General features: G+C 42.7%; 1 protein-coding gene across 1 annotated transcript in view; it reads right to left on the bottom strand.

The window, feature by feature from the left end:
• Positions 1-4255: 4255 nt before the first annotated feature.
• FLT3 (fms related tyrosine kinase 3) overlaps positions 4256-11296 on the bottom strand; it is an 86983-nt gene continuing 79942 nt past the window's right edge. The window contains exon 24 of the mRNA XM_019530135.1: positions 4256-5568. Within this exon, the coding sequence (XP_019385680.1) occupies positions 5434-5568 (135 nt within the window). The 3' untranslated portion in view covers positions 4256-5433. The remainder of the gene's footprint in view (positions 5569-11296) is intronic.

Below are 11296 nucleotides of genomic sequence, written 5' to 3'. Positions count from 1 at the left end.
GTCCCCGCGCCGGGGCCTTCCTCCGTGGGGCCCTGCAGCCCGGTCCCACGCGGGGCTGCCGGCGCCTCCCGCGGGCTGTCGCGGAGCCGAGGCTGTCGGGGCCCCGCTGACTGCTCCCCGCCGGTGCCTGGGCTCCCCCTCCCCGGCAGCTCTTTTTGCCACTGACCCATGCCGATGACTTTATAGCGACTCTGCAAAATTCCAGCTGTAAACTGGGTTGCAAGCACCCGTGGCAGCACCCGCTATATATCCTGCCCCACTCCCCTCCACCCTGGTGGATTCAAGACCTTGGCCTAAATTTCTACTTCACTTGTCATTTGCCTACGCTTTGAAATATAAACCTCTGAAGGAGACCCTGCAGGAAACAACCCAGTGGCACCAGGGGCCTGAGATTTCTGCTGTTGGCCTCATCCCTGCACCACCAATCTGTTTGGTTTCCTAAGCATTGTCCGAAGCCATGGAGATGACAGCAGACACAGAGAACTGGGACAACAGAAGAGCTTAGGCAAGGCCCCCCTTGCTGAAGTTTTACCAACCCGGTCCAAAATTAAGACCCTCAAAACCCATGTTGAGCAGCCATCTAAACCTGAAGACACAAAGTCCTGAGACACCTAAGTCTCTGATGGTGAAGTTCCCTCACTATTTGCTCTGGGCACACACAAAAGCCATGGCTCTGCTGTTCAGCTCAGCTCCCTCCTCATGCCTTCTATCAGTGTTTCCCATCCAGGTGATCTCAGAGACAATCTAATGGATCAGGCCCCCACAAAACAACTACTCTGGTGGTTGCAACCAGAAACCCAGCAAGTAGAGCTCTCCCACAGGGCAGGACAGCCTTGGATTCAGCTGCCACCTCTGAAGCTGAATTGAACCCATGTATCTTCTCTGAATCATGACAGTCAGGTATTGGGTGTTCTGACGTGAAGTCATCTCAGTGCTTTCTGTGGAAACGGTTCCACTTTCTGTGGCCTAACTAATAACATTTTTTTTTTGAGAGAGAGAGAGAGAGATAGAAAATATGTCTGTAGTATAATTGTTAGTGCGTACAGCTTTCCAGGCAAAGGCTGAGTTCCAGTCCTTGCTCCAATTAAACAGTCCCTAAAGCAGGGACTGAAATGTAGGTAGCCCCATTCCCAGGAAAAGATGTTAATTACTAGTCTGTGAGGCCTTAGAGGCCTGATGCATAATTAGCTAGTCCATTCATAATGGAGCAGCTGGGGAGGGTAAGAGCCCTCTTCTAGGGTACCCTACAGCCTAGTGAGTAGATCACCAGGCCCAGAAATCCCCATCAGGCAGGGGAGGGAATTGAACCTGGTGCTCCTGCATCCTGGGCAAGTGCTCTGGGCATAAAGGACACCATGAATGACATGTGCCTCTGGCAGCTGAGGGAGCACAGCTGCACTGGTGACAGCAGGAGCACAGCGGGGGCGGTGATAAGTGGGGGTGCTCCTGCAGATGGGGGAGGGGGGAGTGACAAGCACTGACCAGGGGTCGGGGACCACCCGCAGACGGCACTGGAAGCCAGCAGGGTTTGTGGACTGCCTGCAGATGCCGGTGCTAGTGCCTTTTTGTAGGGGGTGCACTGCCATGCTCAGGGTCCCCTGGGCTAGGTCCATGTTTATGCCTGTAGATTGCTCTGCTTCTGTGCAGGATGCAATAGAAGAGCTCAGGTGAATACTAAACTTCCAGGATCAAATTCTGTTCTAAGGTAATCTGTGTGAAGTCAAGGGCAGAATTTGTTCCATATCAATGAATCTTACTAAGGTATGTGAAGCACATGAGCCATCTTAAGTAAATCCCATACTAAACAGCCATCTTCATCTTCAAAAAGCTCAATGCTGAGGTATTTTAAACAATTTACTTTTCTCTTGTCATATTAGTCATAGGATTTCAAGATGTTGGCAGTGCTCATTAACATCAACTGACCTTTCTTGTAGTTTGGGTCACATCATGGGAAAGAGTAGGGTGTCAGGGTTTTTATGGGGATTAATTGAGGTATGTTGACATAACACTTTGGACATGTAAAATACTATAAAATGCTAGACAAGGTTCTTTCAGTGAATCTGGTATCTTTTATCAGACCATCTTAAATAGTTGGAAAAAATTTCTTAGCAAGCTTTTGGGTTTACCATCTCTTTGTCATGTTGAGAAAGCATCTGCAGTTGGTGTGTACTCTTCCTGGATGGAATGAATAGTAAAGAAGCCAGAGGCTGTATATACATGCTAGGCACTTTTATGAGTTGTATAATATAATTTTTATAATAGAAATGTTATGAGTTGTATAATAGAATGTGTATATAAATGCTAGGAACTTTTAGAGGGCATCCTATTGCAGATACCCAGGGCCAGAGCAAATCTAAAACAATGATCTTAGGGCTCCACCTAGTGTCCAACGTTGAAAAGTGAATGGAAATTGGGTTGGGTTTTCTTCTTACCCTAGAGCAGGACAAAACTATAGTTGTATTGAACTGGAAAGCCACATGGATATTTCCTAATATTGGGCATAAATGTAGTTGAAACAATCTGCATGTCTATCTTTTTACATATTTTGGTCAACTTCATTAATTTAATTTTCATGTAGTTTCTAAAATACCTTTCCGGGTCCCATAGTTTTCCATCATCTATTTAAAAATCATTTTCAATGTAAAATCAGCCAATATAATTTACTTTGATTATATATACTTACAAATCAGAAAACAAACTTGGAAACATGGTAAGTGCTTTCTGATATCCTCTGGATACTACCTGCCCTGAGCATCACATACCAAGTAACTCTTCTCCAATCAGCAGGACTTTTATGTACTTTTATTGACTACTATATATATATTTTAGAATACAACAGATTCAATTATATATTTTTTACTTTTATTCTTACCAGCTCTAACTGTGATAGAAATACTTTCATTCAAATGCATCTTAGCTTAACAGTTTCTCTACAGTGGAAGTATTTGGCTTTGTCTTGATTTTTCTTCTAGCAGGGACTTTAAATAGCAAGCTATTTACATGAGCATTAGGAGGAATCATAATTCCTTGTGTATCGTCACTGATTCTTGTTTAACATTTAGGGCCATCCAGTGTAACATCTATCTATACTAGGCATTGATATGCCTTTCATTGTAGCAGGTTGTGGTCCAGGGTACTGATTCTCAGCCAGGGTGATGTGGCATCCTGGGGTGCCTAGAGATGCTTAAAGGGGTGCTGCAGAGTGCCATGCAATGTTAAAACTGTTAGATGTGCAAACATGATTCACATGACCAACCCAAAGTTTTCACACAGGAATCCATAGTATTAAAAGCATTATGAGAAAAAAATGCTTTGTTATTTTCTGGAATGAAAAAGCAATAGTGAAAACTAAAAGCTGGCATTTTCCAAGTCTATTGAAGGGTGACTTGAATCTACTGAGGGGTGCCTCATATTTAAAAATATTGAGAACCATAGGTATAGGATGTATTTATCTTTAAAACATTACTAGGAGGTTGGGAGGTACCTATTTTCCAGAAGGGGAATGGAGGCAAAGGAAGACCAGGTGAGTGGCTCAAGCTCATGCAGGTAGTCTGTGACTGTGCTGGGAATGAAACCTAGTCTCTACCTAGGGTAGTCCACTGATAATTAGAGCAGTCTCTTGTCCATATATGGAATTTTTGCTATCTTTTCATAGCAAGAGTTGCATGTGCTATTCTTGTCCCTTCAGTGTTCAAATGCACAGAAAGCTCACTAGAAACAGAATGCTTTAAGTGTGCCTGCTTCACCCCTGAGTTCAGAAATTAGAGTCACCTGGGCATTCTGTTGAGCTATAAATCTACCATACTACACAAGGTTTTCCAGAGACACTGTTTAACACGGAAAGGAAGTCACAAGATTCCTCATCTTTGGAGATGCATCACAAACTATAACAGGAGAGAGAGAAAGCATCAGAACAAAGGAGTGCACACCCCTCTCTTTATATCTGATTTGAAACATCCTGGGCATGTCTGACTCTGTGCATTTGGTACTGCACCATCCCAGCAGTGCATAGTTATTTTTATACGCTAGATCATTGTAGCGATGAGCTACGTGGATGTAACTTGTAGCTATGGGGACATAGCGTCTTATGTAGACGTGTCCCCTGATTAGCATGCTACTTACTGCAGTCTCTTTTCTGAGCATTGTATAATTGTTAATAGTTCCATAAACTAAAAATATGCTTTCACAACACAACTTACATATTTTTTTCAGAAACAGGACAAAAATCTAGTTTTGAAAAGTTTTATTGCTACATTTGTATTTCAAAGATATTCTTCAGCAGAAGTTTATTTCTGGTATAAAAAATTCAGTGTGATCATTTAATAAAAGTTAACCAAGATCTAAAATACATTATTGATTTGCTAATACATATGAATTAATCATTGTCAGGGCATTGTTAGTAAAGAGCAGCTGAATTTATGCAATAACATAGTTCATCATAACAATTGTACTTATTAAATTTATCAAGGAAAGTTCTGAACACAGTTAGTAATACATGTAATATAAAAAGGGGGAAAACGGTTAAAGAACATATTCCTATCCTGACTTACTAGGAAGCACACAACTTCTATTAGCAGTTATGGAAGTTTGTACCTATTAGTCCCCAGAACATCAAAAGGAATATATTATGTCTCCAAACCTATATTAAGAGTAATCAAGTCAGTGATTATTACCATAGGAACACAGGAAAACAGATAGAGAGTTATCTTCTCATCTCAAGGCAATAAAATTCATACATCTAGCTCCCATTAAAACTACTAGGAAGTGGGAGAGATGAGATTATACTCTTACATTATTTCCAAGAATAATCTCATTACAAATTAAATTTGTGCATTCATATTACATATTAGAAAACATGTAAGAAATTTTACTATACATCTAACAGGAAATATAAAAAGGTTGAAAGAGTCACAGTCAAATTATCAGACATTCAATAGCATGTTAGGACCTTGGAAATAGAGGCCAAAAATTTTAAACACAGGTGTCCAAAGTTAGAAATTTATATCAGTGTTGTCTGATTTGCAAACCTTATTTACCTCCAATGTGTGTGCAATACTTTTGAAAAATCAGCCTGTTAGGCTTGTACACTCAAACTTAAGCATCCAAGTTTGGAAATTTTGGCTAACTTCTTCAGTTCTTCATGTGTTTGCTCACAATGCAGCATACAATCATTTGAATGCAATTCACTGAATAGATAGTTTCCTTAAACAAGTAGTGGGAAATTTTCAGTTGTAGATATACCAGAAAAACATTTACTGCTTCAGGCTTATGGTTAATGAACGTGCTGGATTCAAAATATTTCTTTTTATGGTAATAGTATGATAGAATGGCTTGTGAGAAATTCTAATATAGCAGCAGCTATTTTTTATTAGTAATATAGAACATTTTTATAGAGCTTATATAATCATTTCTAGATAAAGTCCAGAAAGAGGATTACTTTTCAAACTGAGGATCTTCATTTTGGATTGGATTTGTGCATGGAAGAGGTTCATCTTCTGTGGTCACCTGTGGTCTGTTTTTGTAATTGTAAGTGTGTGTAGAAATGTTGTTCTCCGCATTTTGATAGACCTATATTGAGAAAAGAAAATAACTCATAGTCATTATTATTTGTTGTACACAAAACAATGCACATTAGTATCTATTTTTCCTTTTAATACTGAAGCCTTTGCATAATTTAAATCCGTCTAACTATATTAGCAAAACAGCAAATTCAGTACAGCAAGTAATACAGTAATGAATTACCAACTGTGAACTGCAAAGCCCATCACTTACAGGCACCACATACATAGGGGCCTGAGGGCAGTATTTGTCCCAAACTCGCAGTATCGTGCAGGGATCCAGGCTCCTTGCTCCTGTGTGCACTCCCGTTGAGGGGCGATAAGGGGAGCATGTGCCCCCCATATTTGACTGCAGGGCAGGGGTAGATGCAAGCTGCCAGCTGTGGTCTTGGACCTCCCTGCCCTGCTGCCCTCCCCACAGGAGCCCCACCATGACTACACTGCCATAGTAAAGCTCCCCCTGCCCCGCACTGCTGCTCACCAAGGTGAAGTGGGGCTTGCTGGGGCAGAGCAGCAGGGTGGGAAACCCCAAGCCCACAGTGGGCAGCCTGCATCCACCCCCAACCCACTTACAGACTCCGCTAAGCTCTGCTCTGGCAGTGCCTTGGGGGAGGCTATCATCTTAGGGCTCTACTCTCCTCCCCACCCCCCGGCAAATATAAAAGTCGGCACCTATGCCATTAACAGGCCTGAAGTGTAAGACTGTGTTACACACTCTCCTGTAAAGTTGAAAAGCATCTGAAACCCTTTATTAAACTGATTTGTGCCTGCACCATGTTTACATGTACAGCTCCAATGTTTGCACATGCAGATGGATAACTACATGCAAACAGGTAGGTATGCAAGCCCACAATGCCAGCTTTGTGAACAGAAATGGGTGCAGCCGTATGTTTTAGTACAGGGGTTGTCAACCAGGGGTACATGTACTCCCTACAGTGTGGGGGCAGGTAGGGATGGAGCTCTACCACCCTGCGCTGCTGCCTCACAGGAGCAAGGCGAGAGCAGTATTGTACAGACACTGCACTGCCACCACTTGCCATGCTCCTACTCTGCATCCAGCCGCTTGCCACCCATCCCCAGCCACTCACCACCCGTGCTCCTGGTACACTTATTAAAAAGGTTGAAACCCCCTGAACACTTTGCTCGAAATTATATGAAATCACATGCAACACATTTTTTCCATTTTTCCTAGTCCATGAGTTCAAATTCTGGTTCCTGTTAAGTGATGTAATTTCTACAGTGGAGTCGCATCATACATGCATTTAACTTACGTGAATTCAACTACATGCACTCGGCAAAAAAAAAAGAAGAGAAAAATAACAATTTAAATAATGTGGGCGATTATGCCTGCCATTACACTCAATGAGCATATGCCCCAGAGTGAGAGTGAGATGGGAGATGTGAATCTGCTGTTCCCTCAGTTGGTCTCAGTTCCCGTGTGCCTCTCATAGTGTGAGCATCTCGCCGTGCTGAGTGCGATTCCAGTATTACAGACGATTTGAGACCGTACCAAGAAATGTTTGAGCAGCTCAAGAGACACCAGCGACAGTTGCCGATCACCATGTTTTTCAAGAAAAAACAACCAGCAGCAGATGAGCCTATGCAATCAACTTCTTGAGCTGAACCAGAGCCAACCACTTAGTCTACGACTCGCTCTCTGTAATTTTGGCTATACATGATTTTTGCCTTACGCGCTGACTTTAGAATCTAACCCCCGTGTAAGATGCGACTCCACTGTACTTCATAAATGGGTCCACTTACAGTATAATTTAGCTCAACCTGTAAGTACAAGGTTAGGAGAAGGTAGGTGGCATTTTGAATATAAACATAACACTATGCATGGACAGGAAATGATCTCTGCTGCAGCTGTCTGTGGGCACACCAACATGATTAATATAATTTACCTACATTATACCCTATAGCAGGGTTGTGCAGCCATGATATTAATTTACTGATGATCTGAAAACTTTTTACTAACAATCAAATGTTTTTACTGATGTATGTTTTACATAATGTTAATTTAACCCGTCTGCCAGGCCCTGGATGGCAGCGACAAGGGTGGGGGTTCAAATTTAGGGGTTTAATATCAACCATAGTAAAAAAGTTTGGTTGTCAGTAAAAAGTTTGCAGATTGTAAGTAAAAAATATTTGAATGGGTTGGCAACCCTGCTTGACTGCAGTAATGATTTTACATCAAGCTGCCCCCACCCCAGGATTCCCCTACTCACCCCCACATCCCGACACCCTTGACTGCTCCCCACACAGTGCTGCCCCCATCCCAGCCCATCCCTTCGTTTTAATCCTGCTAGCCCAGCTCACCCCATCCTGGCAAAGGCCCCTATCCACTGCCTCTCTCCCTCAAAGCCCACAGTTGCATCCTGCCCCCCTCCCTATAGCAGCTGTAAGACAACAAAAGGGATGCAGTAGCAGCACATGGTAGCAGCAGCACATGGCTAGGCAGGGGGATGGGGGATTTTATAATCCATAAAGCCCTGACAAGACCTCATTGCAGGGTGCTGTGCTCCCATTCAGATACCAGGTGGCACTGCTGTGTTCATCAGGCCATCAAGCTTGTTTCTTATGGATGTCACCAGTTTTTTTATAGACTTTATGGACAGGCATTTTTTGCCCTATTTTTTATGGGTTGCCCATAAATTTCCAGACAGTTGATAACCATAGTATATTAACTCCTTAGAAAGGAGCAGATACATGGCCAGCTATCCCAAAAGATGGATGCATCACCCTGCCCACTCGGTGATAGAACAGTTAGTTTGCATTTAGCAAAGGGCTACCCCAGAAGGTAACTAACTAGAGGAGCAGACACACAACCCATGTGCTGATATAGCTTACAGAGATATGAAATTATACCTCATTTTCCAGGGAATAATTTACCCCAGAGTAGAGATACTTATCCTGGTGTAAAGCTGTATATTGTGGGTCTACTGCACTTTTATCCCAGAGTAAAGTCAAATTACTCCAAAATAAATCTGTCCTGTGTCCACAACTCTAGCAATACACTGGGCATGTCTACATGTTCATTAATGCACAGTAATTATGGCACACTAAATTTAGTACATGTGGGCATTTTTACACATACTGTGGGACATGGCACTGGGCGCTTTAATTAGTGAGTTGCACTAATTAAAAGCACCCATATGTCACATGTATCAGCATCCCCGTGCATCCCCATACTGAAAAAATGGTGGCAGATGCTTTGAACTAAAGCTCATTGAATGTGCTTTATTTCAAGGCACACTGCCACCATTTTTTCAGTGTGAGGATGCACGGAGATGATCATATATGTGATACAGAAGGCTGCCAGAGCACATTAATTTCCATGTTCCAGCAGACTCAATTAATCACTGGATTAAGCACTGGATTTCCAATTTATCAGAGCAGGCTCCCCACACATGTATAGGAACCCTGTGTAATTACAGGTACTAACTTAATGCACCACAATTGGCACTACTTCACAGTAGCACCAGGGCATGCTTTTTTGTGACACTAATGCACAGTAGATTAATTCTTTTTGCCTGCTGTGCTAATGCACAATAGAATTAGTCTACTATGCTTTTAGCATCTTGTGTAGACGTGCCCACTGTCCCATGGGATGAAAACGCTGGAGTGTCACATGATGTGACTTTGGGAGATTAATCTTAGTGATAATAAGGAATTTCTCTTTTAAGCTCTAGTAATGATTACTTATTACACACAACTTCCTAGCAACCAGTAGCTCCGAGATCAATAATTCTGCTCAAGTTATGTTGTCCTCATCACTGTAGTATTTAAGCAGCTTCCAGAAGTGTATTTAATAGCATGACAATCATTTCTCATATGTATGAGATGGGGAAAAAAAAAAAAATCAAGAAAATGTCCAGAAAGCAATGCAACACGGAGTGTTTGCTACTAACAAACAGACAATATGTTAGAGTGTTTGCAAGTTACTGCCATTTTAGTGTATTTAGTACATTTTTTCCAGCGAAAATGTGGAATAGACTCAACCAGCACTTGTGGCCAGATCCTAGTCTGCTTATGAAATGTGTAAGTGGACTTACATGCCTAAATTCTATTCCAGCCTGCTCTAGCCTCTGAAAAACCACTAACGAGTCTACTTCAGTAAATAACAAAAAGCAGTGAGGTGGATCCATTTGCCTTTTGTGTTAATGTTTTTTCAGTTACTCAGAAGAGTTGATTGGCACCTAAAGGTGAAATAGGATTTGGCATTTAGTACCTGCGCAGTATTCTTCCCCAGAGGAAAAAGCCATCTCTGTAAATGAAAGAGTTTGTCTATTTCAGCAATAAAATATTGTGTCTAGACTTTGTTACAGCCTTCTTCAGCTGCTTGCCTGCAAACATGGGAAGCCAAGCTGTGAAGTTCATCCACATTTGCAAAATGGTCACGTATGATAACAACCCAGGTGCACTGCTGGAAGTGTTCAAGGACTTTACTAAGAGCAACAAGAGATACTCTGTGCTTTATGAACAGCTATCGTCAGCTTGAAGTGCTGCAGAGGGGTTTGAGCCAGTACCGACGAGATCCATTCATAATCATTTAAAAGGTTATCAAGGACACTGCCTACTAGACAGTTGGTTGGCCAGCCAGGTGCAGATACCTGGCTAGAAATGTCTACTTTTGACTGGAGCTGCTATTTTGTTTTTTTTGGGATATCTTTTCTGGGAGGGACAGTGGTTTCCTATAGAATCTTCCATATCTCTGTCTGCCTCAGTATGATGTGTGGAAGATTGAATATGGCTCCCTTCGGAGCCTGTTAACATTACTTCCCTTGATAAATCTGGTAGGGGATGTTATCTGAGAACACCAGAAAGCCCAGTTTCCCCAAGGACCTAAGCATGTCACATTCACAGAACTCCTAACCCCTGACAGTCCCTGAAACACATCCCAGACTGATCTCCACACTACCTGCAATCAGCTTTGCCCCAGTAGAATCATAGAAAGTTAGGGTTGGGACTTCAGGAGGTCATCTAGTCCTGCTCAAAGCAGGACCACCCCAACTAGATCATCCCAGCCAAAGCTTTGTCTAGCCAGGTCTTGAAAACCTCCAAGGATGGAGCTTCCACCACCTCTCTGGGTAACCTGCTCCAGTGTTTTACTACCCTCCCGGTGAGAAAATTCTTCCTAATATTTAACCTAAACTTCCCTTGCTGCAACTTGAGATCATCGCTCCTTGTTCTTCCATCTGCCACCACTGAAAACAGACTAGCTCCATCTTCTTTTGAACCTCCCGTCAGGTAGTTGGAGGTTCCTATTAAGTCCCTGTTTGGTCTCCTCTTCTCAGGCTAAATAAGCCCAGTTCCCTCAGCCTTTCCTCATAAGTCCTCCTTCAACTCCCTCACCATTTATGCCACCCTCTGCTGGGCAGTCTCCAATAAGTCCACATCCTTTCTGTAGTGGGGGGGACCAAAACAGAACACAGTACTCTAGATGTGGCCTCACCAGTACAGAATAGAGGGAAATAACCACTTCCCTTGACCTACTGGCAACACACCTACCAATGCAGCCTAGTATGAGCTTTAGCCTCCTTGGCAACAAGGGCACATGGCTGGCTCATGTGTCCATTCTTCATAGATTTCATAGACATTAGGGCTGTAAGGGACCTCGGAAGATCATCGAGTCCAACCCCCTGCCCAAAGGGCAGGAAGTCAGCTGGGGTCATAGGATCCCAGCAAAATAAGCAACCAATTTGCTCTTGAAGGTGTTCGATGTAGGTGCTTGAACC

The sequence above is a fragment of the Crocodylus porosus genome, unplaced genomic scaffold (assembly GCF_001723895.1).
Source record: "Crocodylus porosus isolate Cpor-Errol unplaced genomic scaffold, CroPor_comp1, whole genome shotgun sequence".
NCBI classification, from domain to species: Eukaryota; Metazoa; Chordata; order Crocodylia; family Crocodylidae; genus Crocodylus; species Crocodylus porosus.
The sequence above is the reverse complement of the archived record's forward strand: the minus strand, read 5'-3'. Positions and strand labels throughout refer to the sequence as shown.